Source organism: Lepidochelys olivacea (assembly GCF_965140295.1).
Source record: "Lepidochelys olivacea isolate rLepOli2 genome assembly, chromosome: 2".
Lineage (NCBI taxonomy): Eukaryota > Metazoa > Chordata > Testudines > Cheloniidae > Lepidochelys > Lepidochelys olivacea.
This window is the reverse complement of record NC_140412.1, coordinates 18,351,430-18,373,704: the sequence shown is the minus strand read 5'-3', so window position 1 is coordinate 18,373,704 and position 22,275 is coordinate 18,351,430. Positions and strand designations below refer to the sequence as shown.

The 22,275-nt window shown below is 40.1% G+C and overlaps 1 protein-coding gene across 3 annotated transcripts in view; it reads right to left on the bottom strand.

Annotated features, from left to right (window-relative positions):
- The window catches only part of ASAP1 (ArfGAP with SH3 domain, ankyrin repeat and PH domain 1), a 368,734-nt gene that overhangs the window by 169,019 nt on the left and 177,440 nt on the right, over positions 1-22,275 (bottom strand). For all 3 annotated transcript variants that reach the window (XM_084619542.1, XM_084619543.1, XM_084619541.1), the window contains exons 4-5: positions 20,515-20,587; positions 4,276-4,421 (exon numbers count right to left, since the gene is read on the bottom strand). In XM_084619542.1, the coding sequence (XP_084475668.1) occupies positions 4,276-4,421; positions 20,515-20,587 (219 nt within the window). The remainder of the gene's footprint in view (positions 1-4,275; positions 4,422-20,514; positions 20,588-22,275) is intronic.

Genomic DNA, 22,275 nt, shown 5'->3' with positions numbered 1-22,275 from the left:
TTGAAATGCCCTAAAGGGACCAGCTGTATAAAAGGTGGTACTCAGCACTTTCTGAAAAGCAGACCTTTAAGATGTTACAAAAGTTGGGTACCCAAAAACTTACACATCCAAAATCACTACTCACTTCTGAAAATCTTGACCAAATTCGTCCTAATCTCGCCTTCCACATAAATTCTCTAGACCACTTAGCATCCTATTTGCCCTTTTCTTCAACTTTTCAAATTCAATATGCCAATGTAAAGGTGATAACCAGAACCGATTTAAAATACTTATGGTTACATTTTCTGTCCCCCTTTAATGCACTCTAGCATACTATCTACCATATTAGGGCATGGCTACACTTGCAGATGTAGAGCACTTTGAGTTAAACCAGGCTTTGGAGAGTGCAGTAGGGAAAGCGCTGCAATCTGTCCACACTGAGAGCTTCAAGCGCACTGGCATAACCGCATTTGCAGCACTTGCAGCAGCATTGGGAGCGGTGCATTGTGGGCAGCTATCCCAGCATACAAGTGACTGCAACGTGCTTTTCAAATGGGGGCTGGGATGGGGTGGAGTTTGACAGGGTGTGTATTGTGTGTATGTGGGGGGAGAAAGAGTGGGTTTTTGAGGGGCTGAGAGCATGTCAGCATGCTGTCTTGTAAGTTCAGAGAGCAGCAGACTCCCGGCCTCTCTCTCTCTCTCTCTCTCTCTCTCTCACACACACACACAGCATTCCACAGTAATGGTTGCTTTGTCTCGGAACAGATAAGCAGTCAGCTGTCAGAAACGGAGCTTTCGAAGGGCATATCCGCATTCCTGCAGCGATTCAAAAACAATGACAAGTGGCCACTTGACTTACGGGGATTATGGGACGTTTCCGGAGGCTGATCAGAGCGCAGTAATGCAACATCTCGTTCACACTGGCGTCGCGGAGCTCCAGCGGTGGCGCAGCAAACATTATTCCACTCGCCGAGGTGGAGTACCAGCAGCGCTGTAGCAGCGGAGTCAGAGCGCTCTACGTGCCTTGCCAGTGTAGACAGGTAGTGAGCTAGTGCGCCCGGGGCTCCTTTCTTGCACTGTAACTCGCAAGTGTAGCCAAGCCCTTAGCCTTTGCGATGGCTACTGCACACTTTGCCAATCTTCGCTAAATATCTATGACTCTCAGTTCATAGTGTCTGAGGGATACTATCTAATTTTAATCCATGTGGTATTTATGAAAAATGTATCTAAACCTGTTTTATAGATGTGTGTTGCTTTGCACTTACCACTAACATTTCAGCTGTGCCATTATTTCTCCCATATCTCCATTCACCTCATTAACTAGCATACCTTTCAATATTGCTTTTGATTAGAGAGTTTACGTGGATCATTTTCTGATTCATTGACTCTGGTAGTATTTTTTTTTTTCTGAAGACATATGGATTTCTTTTAGAAATCATTCCTGCTACATTTCATTTTGGTCTCAAATTCATTATACACTTTATAATTATGAATACTCTTTCCTGTGAGGTAGTGAGTATAGTGGTCAGAGTAGTGGACAGCATAAGAATTCCTGGCTTCTCTTCCTGATTGCTATTATATTGTTGTGTGACTCTGAGCAAGTAATTGAACTTTGCTGTGTTAATTTCTCAATACATCAGACTTGTAGTAAAATTTAATTGATTCTAGCTTTTGCAAAGCACTAATATCTTTAAAGTTCTGAGTATTATAATCATTTCTCAGTGTTAATTTCCTCCACTATCTTGTCCAACCACAAAGACTGACAAGATCCATTTGGAGTTTCTCAGTCCTCCTTTGTTCATTTCATGCCCTTAGTTGATTAGTGCCTTTAAATTCAGCTACTTGAGACAAAATAATCCTGCCATTTATGATGTTCCCTAACACTGTGTTGTCTTTGAAGGTATCTATCTCTAGATTTAGCAAAAAAATTTCCTGGCAAAATTCCTGAATCTAAGGTGTGAATATAGAAAGCATTATCAGCTTGCAATAATGAGCAAATTTTAATTCAATAATAAATTGCCAGATTAAAAAAAATCAGAAAAATTTTGACCACCTTCAAAACTTCGATTCTTTTGTAGCTTTTATATTGCCAAATTACCAGAGCCTGCAGCTTCAATGTTTAAATAAAAAACTTGGCCCTTTTTGAAAGTAAGAGTCTCTAGGGATAGATCAATTTTTAGGGATATACTAATGTTAGAATGCTCACATGAGCCAATGATCAGAATCCCTTTGGTATTTGAATTCTTCAGTATTTGAAAGACCATGAACCAAAAGGGGAAGTCACCAAAATATGGAAATACCCAAAACCTCTGATAAAAGCATACATTGCTACAGTTTGCAGGCATCTGAATTTAAAGGAGAATCGTGAAAGTATTTGAGTCTAGATGCCATTGGACAGACACTTTGTCAGCACTCCAAACATTTTTTTTTTTAAGTGAATAGAAAGTGTCTGTATGAACATTCCATTCCCTTGATGCACGTCTCATTAACTATCTAATCGTTACATTGAACTTCTCCGAAAGAACTACATTGGAAAGTGCTTTCTATCCAATGCGAATATCTGCTATTTTTAGAGGCATTTGTAAAGATAAAACAATAGTATTCTAAGCCCAGGTTTATTTTATGTACGAAATCCTATAGAAGTCTGTTATATGTACATTCTCGAGCACAAGTTTACAACTACCAAAGGGAGACAGGTTCAATGGAATCAAAGTAACTGGAAGAAATACTTTTCAGGAAACAAGAACGATAACAAGACTTCCATGTTATCTCATCCTAATTGTGGACTTTAATGGGGAGTGAAGAGAGTGTATGAGTGCAAGAGAAAGTTCTACAGAGACTAAAAGACCAAGTATATCGATCTACTCATATTCTCAAAACTATAAGAGAATCCTGTTACTTATGAATAGGGCCCTTCCAAATTCATGGTCCATTTTGGTCAATGTCACAGTCAAAGACTTTTAAAAGCTATCAGATCCATGCTTTCAACTATTTACATCTGAAATTTCATGGTGTTATAACCATGGGGGTCCTGACTCAAAAGAGGGTGTGTGGGAGGTTGCGAGGCTATTGTACTGAGGTTGCAGTATTGCCATCCTTACTTCTGTGCTACTGCCAACAGAGGCACTGCCTTCAGAGCTGGGCAGCCGGAGAGCAGTGGGCAGTGGAGACATGAGGGTTGCATGGTATGGGGGAACCAGGAGGCTGGGAACCGTGCCCCCTACTTTTTAATATGGATGTAGCTTGGGAGATGGGGGGGTATTGCCCCCCCAAACTGCAAGCCTCAGGATCTGCTCCCCCACCACAAAGCACAGCCCCTGCCGGCACAACTCCGCATCTGCCCGAGACTTGCAGTTTGGGGGAGGGGCAATGCCAGCCCTGCCCTCCCAAAACTATACTAATTGGAAAAGGGTTTGAAGGAGAGCATCCCTTCTTGAAGCTGAGAAAGTAGGGTTTGGGGCTCTGGGCTCCTACGTCCCGTCAGAGGGGAACCAACCATACTCCTTTTCCTGGTCTCCGGTTAAGAGAGCTGAGGAAGAGGGTTTGGGGCTTCCCTGTCTGGATCAGCAAAGAGCTGACCCCCTACTCCCCACACTGTACAATTTGTTGCTGGACACACCCAGATATTATAAGTGAACAAATCTGTGATCAAATTAAACCACATCGATGGCGTCCTGACTTTCTCCCAGTGTGGACAGACAAATGAGAGATATTGATTTGCAGAGAAGTCATAGATAGGATTCTGGTTTTCTTTGAAGTGAGAGGTTCTCTGCCAAGAACCTATATTTTAAATGGACCTGCTAGCAAAGAAGTGAGTGGTTTAACTTTTTTGCAAATTGACTTAGTTTCTGGAATAAGAAAATTTTTACCATTAGTATTATTATTTTAAACAGCCAGGTTTATAGACAAAAAGTAATTCTGACAGATCTAGCTTTCTTTAGGAATTCTATACAGAGCCCAGTAGGAATTACAGAGAACTGTAAGATTCTTCCAGTCACTTAATTGTGCATCAGTTCACACTTCCATCATTCCGTCTGACTAGACATTACCATAACCAAATACAGTATGTGTAATATGTATCTTATTCTTTCCAACGGTTTTTGAAGTGTAACTGTAATTGAGGTTATTTCTGTAGTACATATACACTGATTTCAGTTTAAAATTAGCTGATTTGTTTACAAGACAACATTCTGATGAATATTTACATAGCTAATCAAATCATCAAGAACATAAAGGTGCTCCACTGTAGTTTGTTTTGAATCATTTTATAAAAATAACATATATAGAACTCCTTACCAGGTTTTTCAGCAGCGTTGATAGTTCCTTAGTAAGTGTTGAAAATTTAACAAAAGCAGTGCCAAGATCTGGATTATCCCGACTTAAAAAATTACTTCCAAATTTATCTAATACTTGTGCATAGTTCTCTTCATTCTGAACATGATCTGAAAAGAGAGGTTCAAAATTAGCAAGTTTCTTTCCTATAACTATCTATTTTAAATCTATACTTTACTGCAGAGTATTAATGAAACCAAACTAGTGAATTTACAAATTAGTACCACGGTGTCAAGAAAAATAAATTACTGCATTTACTGAAAATTGGTTATTTTAAAATTAAAAAGGACTATTTAACATATAGCTGGAAGTTATTTTTATGTCACCATCTAAATTTAAGGTCACATGTAATGACAATCAATGAAATACAAAATTTATCAATGATTAATAAAGTAATACAACTGAGAAAAGTATGATAAAGAGCTATTTAAATGGGAACATTAGCTTGTTTTTCAGAAAGTATAAATATCTTCTTTTTTTGTGTGATGTATTGAAATTTACTTGGGAATAAAAATCAAAATGAAGTTAGCGCTACTATTATTAATAGGAGCATGTTTAATTACAAAACAAACCATGAAGTCAATAGTATTAGAGGTATAAATATGGGATATATTTGACCCCCATTCTGTAGATTAAGCAGGAGAAATGGCCCTCATGTTTTGTATTATTCATAATAGAATGTTAGAATTTATTTTTCTAATTGTAGAGATAAGGTCTCAATGGAAAAGAAAATATATTACTACTTGGCCATAAGGAATGTTATATTTTAATTTTGAAACACTAATTGCAAATCAAGGATATCAAGATGCTTAGGCAATTTTGAAATGACTATGTTTTGATGTCAGAACCAAACAATGAAGCTAATCTAGAGTTAAAGTAAATTATCACTAAAATCCTAAAGAGGAAGGAGATTCTGAATTAAGAACCATCACTGTGTATTAACACATTTTCTATTTTTTCTCTCTTCCTCCTTCCTCTTTTTCTGGCATCTCTCTGCTCTTTTTTCTGCTTGTTTGCGTCTCCCATTTGAGTACCACTGTAGAGGAAAAACTCTCACTATGTGCCCTTTAGGGATGCCAGCCTTCCAACTACTCAGACAACACAAACTACTATACCAAACATGAACAAGTAATAGTGCTGAGAAGGGATACCTTGGTATACCAGTGCATGCAGAAGGGCAGGTTAAGGGAGAGAGTTAAGACTGAAGTCTATGGTTTGTGATGTATGCTAGGATAGTGTGTGCCTGTGGGTGGAGAAGTAGACGGTATGTACTGTAAGATAACTTAAATTTTAATTTCCTTGATTTTGTGGGTTTGAGTCAGGTTGTGATGAGTGTTTTGAGCCTGAGTCTGATGAGTCATTTAAGATAATTACCTGTGAGTCCTAAGGGCCCAGCCCTTTCATTTGCATTTCAATACAATCCACAAGCAAGGGTCTAGCCAGGTGACTCCAATGCAGGTATACAGGCCCCTAATGAAAGCAGCAACTCCAGTATGCTCAACATCATTACTTTGTTGGGGATACTCTACCTGCTATTTCCGACAGACTACTCCTGCTCGCCTCTGCCCATTCCAGCTTGCTCCTGCCTCAGTTCCTGTTCCAGCCACAACTGATGGCCTGATTATCCTGATACACATATGGTATGTGCAGCAATCTTAACTGTTTCCCAACAATGTTTTCTAAATTAACGTATACAATCTCATACCCCTTAAACTATTTCTGCTGTGAGAAAGTTTAAATGATTTGCTTGGAGCAGTTCGGGAGAAGATCTTTAGTCAGCTATTATTCAATTCTATATTCTTTTATTGCCCTCATCAACAAAACAGCTGAGCACCTTCAGGAATGCATAAAGCAAGGTGACTAACATCTTACCATTAACTTGGGTTTGAATAGAGACTGGGAGTGGCTGGGTCATTACACATATTGAATCTATTCCCCCCCCCTCCATGTTAAATATCCTTACACCTTCTTGTCAACTGTCTAAATGGACCATCTTGATTATCACAACAAAAGTTTTTTTCTCCTGCTGATAACAGCTCATCTTAATTAATTAGCCTCTTACAGTTTGTATGGCAACTTCCACCTTCTCTGTATGTGTATATATACACATATATCTATATGTATGTATGTATATGTATCTATCCATTCTATGGATCCAATTCTATGTAGCCCAAGAAAGCTTATGCTCTAATAAATTTGTTAGTCGCTAAGGTGCCACAAGTACTCCTGTTCTTTTTGTGACATGTGGTTCATTCTCTCTCATCCTGTCTAGAGGGGGAGAATTGTATGCGCTGTGGAGAGAGTTGTTTTGGAAGACTGTTTTATCTTTCTCATGCTTTTTAAAAAAATGTTGCTTTTTTAAAATATATTGCTGTGTGTTTATGTTTCAAAGAGCACGGTAAAAGAAGTGCACTGTGCACTTAAAGCAGAAGGTGGCAAGGTATCTGATGGCCCTCTGTTCTGGTGAAAGTTTATTTCACAGTCTGGGACTAGCCATGAGAAATCTCTGTCTCCTGCACAGAGCTTAAGGTGATCTTTTACATATCCTGGGCTCAGGGCACTAAGTGGTTTTTAAACACAAATAGAGACTTTGAAGGATAGGTTAACATGTGCTCACAGTAATTTGTCTTGCTAAGTAAGTGTACTGTAGCATTTTGTACTAGCAGGAGTTCTAAGGGCCAAAGGTTTCACTCCTAGGTATAATGCATTGCAGAAATCCAGATGAGAAGGGCAAAAACATATATAACCAAGGCTGGGTCATTGTCAGACAGGATGGGTGGGATGTAGTTTCCTGGATAACCAGAAGCACTACTTGTGGATGCTGCAAGGAGAGAGCTTACCACCAAAGAGAAATCTAAAAGCACTCAAGAACTACAGATTGAGTTGACCAATTATGGGTGTTTATCTTCAATCAAAGGAGCCTGTACCATGACTGAAGACTCCTCAAAGTCCCTTCCTCTTCCCACCAGCATAAACTTCATCCTTCTCAGTTTCAGCCAGGTCTTCTTCATCCATGAATGGATCTCATCCAAGCACTGAGCCATCTTGCTAGTAGTGGCACAGTCACAGACGGTAAAGGATAATTAGAGCCTATCATCTGAATATTGCTACCACTTGAGTCCATGTCATTTTACCAGTTAATCTAGTGGCTGCATGCAGATGTTGAACAGGACCAGAAGAAAACCTGATCCTTTTGGGATTCTACAAGTGAGAGGTCTAGAGACAAAGGTGCAGTCTCCTATTTCTACTCTTCGGGCATGAAAGGACTTAAAACTATTTTAGAGCCTTCTCCCGACTCCTTTCTCAGACAAGACAATATCATCTCCAAAGTTCAAGGGAAGGATGAGAACAGATGTCTACCCTCCATCCACTGAAAGCAGGAGATCATCCATCAGTGCCATCAAAGATGTTTTCATCCCATAGCCTGACCTGAATTCAAATTATGCTGGGCCTAGGATATTGCCTTTAATCAGAAGAGCTTGTAGTTAGTCCTGGGCTAGCTTCTCCATGAGCTTGCTCAGGAACAGAAGATTTTTTTATTGGGCACCAGTTGGAACAGATGTATCCAGGGTGGGTTTCTTCAGTGTTGGTCAGACTACTGCACTCTGGAAAAAAATGGAAGGGAAGATTACTTCCCTGAATGAGGAAATGGCTGTTTCAGTTAGGAGTGGCACCAGCTGCTTATGACTCTCTTTCATCAGCCAGGAAGGGCATGATTCACAAGACTTGGGTTGAGATTCTTTAGAAGCATCCAATACTTCTTGAGAAGCAAATGTATTTAAACTCTGAGAATATAGCTACACTAACTTGTTGTGTGGGGGGGTTTTCTGTTTTTGTTTTTAAAGAATGCAGAATCTTTAAGAGTCTAGTCCTGTAAGTCTAATGTTCTCCTTCCAACAGTGTTTAATATTTTCCTCATTTGCAATTGTGGTAATGACACGTTACTAAGCTCCTCTTCTGTCTTTTTGTATTACTTACTCCTGAGTGAATTCTGTGACAAAAAATTAAAATTCTGTGCATAATATTATAAAATTCTGCAAAATTCTACAAATTCTGCTCATTGGGAGGTTCAAGGTGCAGGGATAATGGGCCTCTGCAGGAGGATCCAGGTAAAGGTGGTTGGGGCTCAGCGGTGGCTTCGGGTGCTGGGGGACTGGGTCTTTGTGGGGGTGCAGGGAGCTCATCAGGGTGGTCCAGGTGCGGGAGATGGTGGGGCTTGTTGGGGTGGGGGTTCAAGTGCGGGGGGTAGTTTGGGTACATGGAGGCTCCAGCTATGGGGGTTCGGGGGATGTCCGTACAGTAACCCCTCCCCACATGGCTGAGGAGCAATGGAGGCAGGAAGCGGGGTCGGGGGAGAGGGAGAAGGGCTGTGCAGAGCTTCCTGCAGCCAGGTGAGCTTTCTGGGGTGGGTTTGACCCAGCCCCAGCTGCTCCTTGCAGGGGAAGAAGAAATCCCATCCTCCCCAGACTAGCCAGAACTAGAAGCAGAGCCCAACGTATGATAGGAGCCACTGGCCAGGGAGTCCTCTGCTCCCCGCCACGGTGATTTACCATTCTGCCAGCTGTTCCAGATGCCCAAAACAGCGCATCCACGCTGCTGGTGGGGACGCGTGACTGCTCTGTCGGCTTCCCTTTGCTAACCTGTCAGAAGTCATTTTTCTGCGGGGAAGCAAAGAAATCCGTGGGGGACGAGATACTGGCACGTGTGCAGTGGTGCAGAATTCCCTCAGGAGTAATTACTTTAAGCCTCCAATACTGGTTTGTTCAACATTTCTTTATTAGATTCCCATCCTTATGGCTTTAAAAAAAACCCCACACATTACAGACACACATCCCAAAATTAATTTTCCTTAGTGGGAGAGAGAGGGCTATAAATGTCAACAGGAATTATGTTTATTTCAGGTAGTAGTATGAGTATCATTCTCTCCAAGTTGTAAATTTTGTCTGACAGTATTTGAATTACAAAAAATAAAAAAATTACCATTTAATTTCAGATATAAATTTGAAATCTTTGGGTGCTGCAAAATACTATTTTTCTGTTGACTTCCACACTTTACTTTTAAAACCATGAATTTCACCACAATCCATGTGCATTATCCCATGATGCATGAATCATCTTAAACACTAAAAATACTTGGCAGAAAGCCTCAAAAGAATTACACTTCCGAACCCTTTAAAAAAATCTGCTAAGTACTAAGTTCCACTACAACCATAAGAGAAAACCAAATGTCTTTTCTTAAACTCAGATCAAAATTATGAAATTGCTCATGATCTTTTAACTGTATTTTGTAAATAAGATTTTACAGTGTATGCTTATAATTAATTTATATACCATTGTCCTACTTAGTGCAAATACAAAAATTAATGTTATCAGATGCCCAAAGTTTTCAGTCATGATGTTGTGGGTTCACAAATAGTAAAATATGTTTTTAATAAGGCTAAATCTGTTCTAAAAGTTTACTCTTTTAATCAAATATCTTGGCATAAAAAACAAATAAATCATTATGCAATAATAAAATGCATATTTTTAATGTAAAAGTTATTCTGTAAATATGCACAGGAGATCTCAGCTAGGGAGGAGTATTAGCTGACTCAATCCTGGCCTAATGAAGCTCAAATGTGTCACAGGGTTTGTTCTGGGGGGTCAAGGAAGAATAAGGGAACCATAGAAGTCAGACAACAAAAAGACCCAGTAATTCATTCTGTTCCTCTCCTTGCCAATGCAGGATTTCTCCCTACAGTATATTTCTTAGTACTTTGTTCAATCTACTTTTTAAAAAGGTGGTGGTAATGGCTACTCAGAACCATACCACACAGGTGTTGGTATCAAGCTTTAGATCAGACAATTACCTTTACCTGGGCAAAAGGATATATGCTTCCCCTCCCCCTCCCAGTTAGAAAGGGGAAGTGAGGAAGGAAAAGGCTGGTTATCCCAGAATGAATGCAGGGGAGAGGCCTCAGGATTCTGACAACACACAAGTGCACGTGAGACTATTTTCCAGTAAGGTAAAGTGAATGCCACTATCAGCAGTAAGTAAGAAAGAAAAGAAAACCCTAACATATGAAATTCACGTACTAAATAAGGATATTTAATAATCTTTACCATAAAGTACATCTACAATATGTCCCGCCTAACTTTAAAATGAACTAGAAAATTATTCAAGCTGTGAAAATCTGAACATATTTCCATCCAGACATTTCCACTAATTTTTTAGTCCATCCAGAAGTTCTACAGGACATATTATAGATGTACTTTATGGTAAAGAAAAATTTAAAATACATGAAAAACTGACACACATTCAGAAGATACAAGATACAATTCTACAAGAACTTACAACCCTATTTATTTTTAAACCTCCCTCCCTCCTTCATCCTCTTGCCAAGTATACTATTTCCCTCCATGATATCATATTTTATCTCACTATTGGTTTGATCTTAAACATTTATGTGAGTAATTGTACTGGTTGTCTCAATGGAACTTTGCTTAAACGGGATTATTCAGATGAGTAAAGTGATGTATGTACATGTTTGTAGCATTGGACCCCTAGATAAGATCCTTACCAATGATCAGGGCTTTAAACCATGCACACGTGGCACCATATACAAATGATAAAGAAGTAATTCTGCACTTCTGTTTCAATGGAAAGACTATAAGGAAAAGGGAATGTCAGATTCACCATAGCATGCCACAAAATTCATATAAGTCCCTACCTAACCCATCCATTGAGTAAAATACCATTTTATTTATTTAAAGATTACCAAGGTGCTAAAACATTTGAACAAGCTCGGCTTTCACAGTGCATACAACAATCTTGATAACAGTCCGAAAGCTGGAAGTAGAAACAGCGAATATGCATAAATGATTTTAACTTCAATAATCGTCTGTTTTATTAATCTCCACAAGGCAATGCATGTTTTTGTACTGAACAATGTAATCAACAATGAAACTAAAGTTTATTTGTGAAGATTAAGGAAACAGACTGAAGTGCGTTATGTACCCAATTCTTGATACAGTACATAAAAAAATAGCCTTCCTGCACTGTGTGGAAAAAACAATGGGTTTACTGAATGTGTACTGGGATAGTAAATCTCTTCAGTGAAGTCCAGCACTCTGGTGCAGTGATAAAGAGAGACAATAAAGTCAGGGCGACCTGATATACATGAAGGAAGCCCTTCTGAATATCTGACTCCCTGTATCTAATGGCAAAATGTTATTTTATAGCAAGATAGAGTATAATACATCAATTTTGTTTGCAGAGTTGTTAGAGCCGTGTTGGTTCTCAATATGCCAACCTCTTCATGGGCCATCTTGGGGGAAAATTTCTGAAAAAATACATCAGTGTTTTCATCCTCTGGACAGACTACTCAGATTTCAACCACAACTTCAATAACTACCACCTATCCATCAAACTCTCTCTAAAACACTCCCCCATGAACAATCAGATTCAACAATGAAACTGTACAGACAACTATATACAAGAAACCCACGGATCACCATACTTACCTCAACAGATCCAGTACCCACATCAGACACACCAAGAAATCTGTTATCTACAGCCAGGCACTCAGATACCACAGAATATGCTCCAAGGAAAAAGTCCAAGATACACATCTTAACACACTTAAAACCACATTCACCAAACAAGGACACTCCACCAGAGAAGGAGATTGGGTCCTACATGTCTATTACAACATGTCATGTACCTCATCCAGTGCACTAAACACCCCAACAACAACTATGTGGGTGACAGTCACTCTTGAATGAAATCACACAGAATAATGACAAAAATGCCCACATCACCCATAGATGAACACTTTTTCACAAAAGGATCACTCTGTATCTGACCTCTCAATCCTCGTCCTCATAGGAGCTTAAATTCATCACTTTGCTAGACATGAAAAATCATGGACTCAATAGAGACACTGGTTTTATGTCTCATTATAACCATCTGTAACTCACTAAACCTCTTTTGTCCCATGACAGCAGAGGTGTTAATTGCCCACTTCATCCTGAACGGTCTCTTGCAACCCGTGTTAACTCCTTATGCTAAACAATCTGTTCCACCTTGAATTTAGTCTGTTTACCTATCCCAGACCTGAAAAAGAGCTCTGAGTAGTTCAAAAGCTTGTCTCATTCACCAACAAAGTTGGTCCAATAAAAGATATTCCCTCACCTACCTTGTCTCTCTTATATTACTTCAAAACTTTCAACTATCAATGTTTTTCCAAAAGCAAGTATCCACTCTTAACTTTAATGTGCCTTTCAGAAACAGTGTGGGTATCTGTGACTTTACAGAGGATATTCACTTTATGGAGCTATAATTATAGGCTAGATTTTTCTTTTTCTAAAGTATAGTATTCTTGAGAGATCTTCCCTTCCAGACAATAAAGAAGATGAAAGGTCTCTCAACAATAAACTACACTTTACAAGAGGAAAATACCAAACAAGCAGCAATCTATCCTATATATCAATTTGTTCCACTTCATGTTTCTTTGTGGGTATATTTTTAAATGTAATGAGAATTACTTCTCTAGTTCTACTTAAATTTGTACAGGGGTCTATCTATATCAAATTTCTCTGTAGATATGTCGGACAAAAAAAATCTTGGGTCTTTTTTTTTTTAAATGAACATAAAGAATTAGGAATGTTCATCTGCAGGACTGTAGGACACAAATAATGAAAAGAAGGAGGAAGTGAGAAGGGTAGAACAGTTGAAGAGTTGAAACAGGTATTACTATTTTCTTTCTGAGCATTTCCATGATCCATCTATGAACACTGGGAGAAGGGAAGAGAAGAGATGCACCAAAAAAAAAAAAAAAAAAGAGGAAGTAACTAAGTCAAGGAAAAGCAGCACTGATCCAACTCATTTTGAAAGATGTTTCGTCAGCTAGTACTCACTGCTCTAACCCCTTTTCCTAGTTCTCACTTTTCTCCTCCACTGTAGCACAAAAAGCTCCTTGTTGGCTGGTGGCATGATGAGATTAAAACATCTGTCTCATTCTCTTCCTCAGTGGGAATGTGAAATAAATACATTAGATAATTCCACATTTTACTACTTTCCAGTCCCTCTTAAAATTATTTTCTTGCTGCAATACAATTTAAAATATCTTCACATTTTTCAGCCAAACGTTTGGTCACTTTTTGTGACACACACATCCATCAAAAATTGAGATGAGAACTGCAAGAATTAGTTTGTTGCATACAGATGCACGCACCACTGAACAATTTTCCTTTGTAAATTATGTTGCATTCTTGCTTAAGACTCTCTATAAATTAATGAAGATTAGCCATTCAATTAAATTAATAGGAAAAGGCTATTGAAAACTTACACTATTAGTTATGATTGAATTCAATGCCACTAAAATTCAACCGAGTGTTATTGGAAAACTATCTTAAAAGATTTCCCACTGACTTCAGGTACCATCTTCAGTGAGACAAAAGACAGCTTCCAACTCACAAATCCAATCTGACTATTCCAGAAGTACCTAACAAGTTGGAGGGGCAACTACAAAAAGCTTCGCAAAAAGGTTGGTGTGACGTGAAAACTGACCTGAATTCTTTTAATAACAGAAAAAAATCTCCTGCCTTTAATGTTTCAACAGTAAAGAGGATTTGTGACACACACAAACATTTGAGCTCTTCTTTCTCAGAACCCTTCAGAATCTGATATGAATCATAGAATCATAGAATATCAGGGTTGGAAGGGACCTCAGGAGGTCATCTAGTCCAACCCCCTGCTCAAAAGCAGGACCCATACCCAATTAAATCATCCCAGCCAGGGCTTTGTCAAGCCTGACCTTAAAAACTTCTAAGGAAGGAGATTCCACCACCTCCCTAGGCAACACATTCCAGTGTTTCACCACCCTCCTAGTGAAAAAGTTTTTCCTAATATCCAACCTAAACCTCCCCCACTGCAACTTGAGACCATTACTCCTTGTCCTGTCCTCTTCCACCACTGAGAATAGTCTAGAACCATCCTCTCTGGAACTACCTCTCAGGTAGTTGAAAGCAGCTATCAAATCCCCCCTCATTCTTCTCGTCTGCAGACTAAACAATCCCAGTTCCCGCAGCCTCTCCTCATAACTCATGTGTTCCAGACCCCTAATCATTTTTGTTGCCCTTCGCTGGACTCTCTCCAATTTATCCACATCCTTCTTGTAGTGTGGGGCCCAAAACCAGACACCCTACTCCAGATGAGGCCTCACCAATGTCGAATAGAGGGGGATGATCACGTCCCTCGATCTGCTCGCTATGCCCCTACTTATACATCCCAAAATGCCATTGGCCTTCTTGGCAACAAGGGCACACTGCTGGCTCATATCCAGCTTCTCGTCCACTGTCACCCCTAGGTCCTTTTCCGCACAACTGCTGCCTAGCCATTCGGTCCCTAGTCTATAGCTGTGCATTGGGTTCTTCTGTCCTAAGTGCAGGACCCTGCACTTATCCTTATTGAACCTCATCGGATTTCTTTTGGCCCAATCCTCCAATTTGTCTAGGTCCCTCTGTATCCTATCCCTGCCCTCCAGCATATCTACCACTCCTCCCAGTTTAGTATCATCCGCAAATTTGCTGAGAGTGCAATCCACACCATCCTCCAGATCATTTATGAAGATATTGAACAAAACTGGCCCCAGGACCGACCCCTGGGACACTCCACTTGACACCAGCTGCCAACTAGACATGGAGCCATTGATCACTACCCTTTGAGCCCCACAATCTAGCCAACTTTCTACCCACCTTATAGTGCATTCATCCAGCCCATACTTCCTTAACTTGCTGACAAGAATACTGTGGGAGACCGTGTCAAAAGCTTTGCTAAAGTCAAGATACAATACATCCACTGCTTTCCCTTCATCCACAGAACCAGTAATCTCATCATAGAAGGCGATTAGATTAGTCAGGCATGACCTTCCCTTGGTGAATCCATGCTGACTGTTCCTGATCACTTTCCTCTCATGTAAGTGCTTCAGGATTGATCCTTTGAGGACCTGCTCCATGATTTTTCCGGGGACTGAAGTGAGGCTTACTGGCCTGTAGTTCCCAAGATCCTCCTTCTTCCCTTTTTTAAAGATTGGCACTACATTAGCCTTTTTCCAGTCATCCGGGACTTCTCCCGTTCGCCACGAGTTTTCAAAGATAATGGCCAATGGCTCTGCAATCACAGCCGCCAGTTCCTTTAGCACTCTCGGATGCAACTCGTCCGGCCCCATGGACTTGTGCACGTCCAGTTTTTCTAAATAGTCCCTAACCACCTCTTTCTCCACAGAGGGCTGGCCATCTATTCCCCATGTTGTGATGCCCAGCGCAGCAGTCTGGGAGCTGACCTTGTTCGTGAAGACAGAGGCAAAAAAAGCATTGAGTACATTAGCTTTTTCCACATTCTCCGTCACTAGGTTGCCTCCCTCATTCAGTAAGGGGCCCACACTTTCCTTGGCTTTCTTCTTGTTGCCAACATACCTGAAGAAACCCTTCTTGTTACTCTTAACATCTCTCGCTAGCTGCAGCTCCAAGTGCGATTTGGCCCTCCTAATTTCATTCCTACATGCCCGAGCAATATTTTTATACTCTTCCCTGGTCATATGTCCAACCTTCCACTTCTTGTAAGCTTCCTTTTTATGCTTAAGATCTGCTAGGATTTCACCGTTAAGCCAAACTGGTCGCCTGCCATACTTACTATTCTTTCGACACATCGGGATGGTTTGTGCCTGTAACCTCGACAGGGATTCCTTGAAATACAGCCAGCTCTCCTGGACTCCTTTCCCCTTCATGTTAGTCCCCCAGGGTATCCTACCCATCCGCTCCCTGAGGGAGTCGAAGTCTGCTTTCCTGAAGTCCAGGGTCTGTATCCTGCTTCTTACCTTTCTTCCCTGTGTCAGGATCCTGAACTCAACCAACTCATGGTCACTGCCTCCCAGATTCCCATCCACTTTTGCTTCCCCTACTAATTCTTCCCGGTTTGTGAGCAGCAGGTCAAGAAAAGCTCCCCCCCAGTTGGCTCCTCTAGCACTTGCACCAGGAAATTGTCCCTTACGCTTTCCAAAAACTTCCTGGATTGTCTATGCACCGCTGTACTGCTCTCCCAGCAGATATCAGGAAAATTAAAGTCACCCATGAGAACCAGGGCATGCGATCTAGTAGCTTCCGCGAGCTGCCGGAAGAAAGCCTCATCCACCTCATCCCCCTGGTCCGGTGGTCTATAGCAGACTCCCACCACTACATCACTCCTGTTGCTCACACTTCTAAACTTAATCCAGAGACACTCAGGTTTTTCTGCAGTATTGTACCGGAGCTCTGAGCAGTCATACTGCTCCCTTACATACAGTGCTACTCCCCCACCTTTTCTGCCCTGCCTGTCCTTCCTGAACAGTTTATAACCATCCATGACAGTACTCCAGTCATGTGAGTTATCCCACCAAGTCTCTGTTATTCCAATCACGTCATAATTCCTTGACATCACCAGGACCTCCAGTTCTCCCTGCTTGTTTCCAAGGCTTTGTGCATTCATATATAAGCACTTGAGATAACCTGCTATCGCCCCTCATTCTCAGTATGAGGCAGGAGCCCTCCCCTCACAGACATTCCTGCCTGTGCTTCCTCCCGGTATCCCGCTTTCCCACTTACCTCAGGGCTTTGGTCTCCTTCCCCCGGTGAACCTAGTTTAAAGCCCTCCTCACTAGGTTAGCCAGCCTGCTCGCAAAGATGCTCTTCCCTCTCTTCGTAAGGTGGAGCCTGTCTCTGCCCAGCACTCCTCCTTCATGGAACACCATCCCATGGTCAAAGAATCCAAAGCCTTCTCTCCGACACCACCTGCGTAGCCATTCATTGACTTCCACTATTCGACGGTCCCTACCCAGGCCTTTTCCTTCCACGGGGAGGATGGACGAGAACACCACCTGCGCCTCAAACTCCTTTATCCTTCTTCCCAGAGCCACGTAGTCCGCAGTGATCCGCTCAAGGTCATTCTTGGCAGTATCATTGGTGCCCACGTGGAGAAGCAGGAAGGGGTAGCGATCCGAGTGCTTGATGAGTCTCGGCAGTCTCTCCGTCACATTGCGAATCTTAGCCCCCGGCAAGCAGCAGACTTCTCGGTTTTCCCGGTCAGGGCGGCAGATAGATGACTCAGTCCCCTGGAGTAGAGAGTCCCCGACCACCACCACCCGCCTCCTTCTCTTGGGAGTGGTGGTCGGGGACTCTCTACTCCGGGGGACTACACTCCCCTGAATGTCATTGTTCATATATCATTACAGGCAAAACAATAATGTAACTGTCACTTTCTGGAAAGCATATATTGGACAGGCACTGTTACTGCCCCAATGTAATTTTATTTGCCTCCACCCCTAGCCAGTTTTGATTTTTCAGAAGAGTTTATGAGGTAAGTGAGAGTTATTAACCTGATTTATTAACCTCATATGCCCCTTATAAAGAAAATATCAAATAAATCCTCTAAGCCCCCCAAATGTATTATTTGTTATTAAGAGTTATTAACCTGATTTATTAACCTCATGTGCCCGTTATAAAGAAAATATAAAATAAATCCTCTAAGCCCCCCAAATGTAGCTAGTGGCCTCCCCCTGCAATATAAAAATATTATCCATCTCCTTCTTGAACTGATGTATGACAAGAGGTTCCATTGCTATCTTTAGTATCTTGTGTGGAAAAATTCTATTTGAATGAGATCTCAAGAGACAAACTGATCTGAACTACTATTACTATCAATCTCTAATCCCTTTGTTTTCACATTTTTTTTCCTTTGGAGGACGCAATATATTTAATACTATATGCACTACTCACTTCCTTTATTTCCCCTCCAACCTGTATAAGCCAACTCTTCCATAGTGGAGAGACAAGGTGGGTGAGGTAACATCTTTTATTGGACCAACTCCTGTTGGTGAAAGAGACACGCTTTTAGAGAAGCTTTTAAGCTTGTCTCTTTCACCAACAGACGCTGGCCAATAAAAGATTATTACCTCACCCACCTTGTCTCTCTAATATCCTGAGACCAACATGCATACAACGCTTCCTTATGTTTATTAACTATAGTCTGAATTAATTGCCTTCTGCATTCTGTTTTCGCTGTAAGTGATCCCAACTGCACAACATTCTGAAGAGGGAATTACAATATTGTTTCATACTTTATATGAAGAAAGAATTAAAGATGCTTACACCAATCTGTTCCTTGGAACATAATTTCTGACTACTACAATTTTATGTATATTCTTTTAACTTTTTCCTGATCGGTAATGGGTTTCATTTTGAGACTTTGCTATTTATTCTTGGTCCTTACTTATTAATATTTATTTAAGTGTTTTCATTATACGTTCCTTCCCTATAATGAACTGTCAGATCAATTTAGACACTTGTAAGCAAGTAGTTTTCAAAAATGACTTTGGTTCTTCCAACATACTGCCTGCCCCTTCATCATTAGACTTTAGAAGTTACTGAAAATGGTATAATTTTCCAAATAATTTCCAGGGTGTACAAAAGAAAGAGAAGTGAGCTTCATATTTGACTTGGCTACAAACAAGCTTTTTAATTTTCAATTGTAACATTATTGTTTAAAATGGCTCCTAACTAATGTTATATCACTTACTGAGTCATTTAAACAGTTCACATAACATGCCATGGTTACCGGCTTTGAAGACATTGAAACCAGTTTTATTTCAAAGCCTGGGGCAAATGGCAACTGGAGGCTAACGGTGCAATTCATGTACATTTCACAGGAGGCAGTAAATGTTTGACAGTTCTTAAAAGCTAGTCAGTTTTGAAAGTCAATCAGCATGTAGTTGTTTAAAGACCTCTTTAGAGTCAAATATGCGACTTTGCAGGCCCAGAGCACCTTTACAAATCTAATCTTCAGTAAAAGTAAATGCACTTGTGTCAAACAATGCATGTGGCAAAAGATAGTTATATACACTCTAAACTTGCATAAGGTGTTTAGTTGGCTTAACAATCTATTGGCAAAATGTTTATCCAAATCAACTGAAGAGCTATGGGAGCGAGGGAGGGGAGGATGCGTGTGTTGTGGGGTTGGAATGATGGGTGGGGGAGAGAAATGGGGAGAAGCACAAAGTAATATACATTGCCATTAAAAAACCTTACAACTACCAAATACAGTCAACTACCAACACAGAACAACAACTTTATCTTTTTTTTAAAACCTGTAACTCCAAGAAGCTGCTCTAAAGGGCAAGACATTTGCTAAGCTGAACATGACTGCCAAGGTATACAAATTGTGCTTTCCTGAACTTCAATATTTTCAACAAGGGTAATTCCATCTGAATAAGATGGCAAATGACCAAGAGCGTGATTCTGCTCCCTTAGATATCCAGGGACAAAACTCCTATTGATTTCAATAGATATAGGTAGAAGCTGGCCCTAATAAGGCGCACACTATCCAAATAAATATTTGTGTTGATTGTTGACAATTTGTTATATTTAATACCTATTTAAGTTTACCAACTTTATTAAGAATACCTACACACATACTAATAAAATTCATTAATGGAGATTTTGTAAAGTACAGACCTCAAAAGGGTCAAAATTTCATGACATAGTTGCATTCTAGCCATTCATCTAGGTTCTTATATTGGTGCCCATTATCGCTGTATCCAAGTTCCTCCTAAGGGGCAAAAAATGGCAAATCTCCCCTTCTGGTCCCCCGCTGCTGACAAGATGCACAGTGTTTTCGTTTTCTGTACATTATTATTTAATACAGGAGAGTGAGAGTGATGGTGTAAGGTTACTAATGTTGTAAAACTTGGGCAAAAGGGTAGGTTTTGCATTTTAGTTCTGATGGCGAGGAAGTTAATGGTCATTCTCATTCATGTGGTTATAATCTTGATCCAGGGTTCAGTCTCCTGATGTAACAGGTCTCTTCTGGTCAACAGCTTTGCTGTCCCAGTGGAATACACCTATGGTAGCACAGAATGAGAAAAAGTCTCTCTCTCTCCCCTGCCCCCTACCTCCCCAGGAAGGCAGGATCAGTTCAGTAGGGAGCTTTGGGGGGTTGGGGAGAAATCAGGATGACATCCTTGAAATACATGGTTTCCTATGAGGTGTCAGGGGGGCAGAGGTGTACTTGTATTATGGAATAGGCAGGCATCACCTACTCTTTAAGTAATATGCAATGAACAGCAAAGCAAACTTTGTAAACATTATTTAATAGAATGGTCTAGATTCTCACAAAAGACCCAAATCACTTACCTTGCCCAGAATTATATATTGCTTTTACGGACTTTTTCACTTTCTGTAGTGCAGTTCTGTCTTGATCCAATGCCTGTAATAAAAGAAAGACTGTCAAAAAAGACCACCTCCATTTAGCTTGTTATTGAATAGCATCAGCCAGTTTCATAATATTTCTTAGTAAACAGTGAATAATTTCAGGGTCTGGAAGCACTACAGATGCACTGTGCTCAGCCCTCTGGGAAGGTCTTAGGTCACTCAACCCCTTCAAGTCAATTAAAGAGCTAAATTAAACAGCTCTGAAGGGAGACTTATCCTACAGAGGTGAATGGTTGTGAGAGACCTAAAGGACAGCTATAAGTTGATTAAAGCTTTGTAAAAGAACTCTGTCAACTTGAAAGATAGTCAATTTAAAAAAGTAAATTAAAAGTCATTTAGGTATTACAGCCACCTGAGTTCCCTGCCAATTTCTATGGTTTTGGCCATTTCACTATTACTGACACAAACAAAACTGACTATTCAGAGGAAACAGTGAAATTGTCATTCAGTAATTTTGGAGGTTAGTTGTTGTGATATTAGGTACAACATTTTTAGATACAGTTCTGACTTTTAAGGCTGACTGTGTTCCTCTTAAAAATAAATTGGATACAGAGTGATAAATTTAAAGAAAAAACAAAACAAAACTAAGAACCTGATTTTGTAAACACACACAAGTCCATTATTTAAGTGGAAAGAACAGGAGTACTTGTGGCACCTTAGCGACTAACACATTTATTAGAGCATAAGCTTTCGTGGGCTACAGCCCACTTCATCGGATGCATAGAATGGAACATATAGTAAGAAGATATATAGATATATAGATATATATAGATATATGTACACATACAGAGAAGGTGGAAGTTGCCATACAAACTGTAAGAGGCTAATTAATTAAGATGAACTATTATCTGCAGGAGAAAAAGCTTTTGTAGTGATAATCAAGATGGCCCATTTAGACAGTTGACAAGAAGGTGTTAACTTAAGGAAATAGATTCAATATGTGTAATGACCCAGCCACTCCCAGTCTCTATTCAAAGTTAATGGTATCATAGTATCTAGTAATGAAGTGGGCTCTAGCCCACGAAAGCTTATGCTCTAATAAATTTGTTAGTCTCTAGGGTGCCACAAGTACTCCTATTTTTTTTGCAGATACAGACTAACATGGCTGCTACTCTGAAACCAGTATTTAAGTTGAACAATCCATAAGAGTATTATTACTCAAGTAAATAACTGTTTTCAGGTTTGGTCCCTAGATTTGGAACACAGAAGCCTCTATAGACTGCAATACTTTCAAGGAACAAATCAGTCAATTTTTTTGACTAAACTCCTGGCCCAGTTATTTTAACCTCGTAGAACTCCCCATGAACCCATTCACAACCTATTGAAAAGAATGAAACAAGTTAATAAACCTTCAGAAAGAACTTTTGTGTGAAAGCTCCAAATTAAAATAAAGTCAAAGAAATAAAAAGCCAGCCTAGTTTGTGGAGTAAGAAATTTTAAAGTCCCACTAGAGCTTCTTAAGACATTCTAGGCCCATTCCCTTGTAAATTTAGGTATTGAACACACTAAGCACTTTACTACATATGTTTGCTTACATAACTCATCGTTCATAACTAAGAGAACAGATACACAATAGAAGTGTTTAAATTGATTATTTTGGACCACTAAAGACAAAGGGAACAACTTAATATCAATGACTATGGTGTTAGGTTTATATTTATAAATGTTCAGTTAATACCTTGC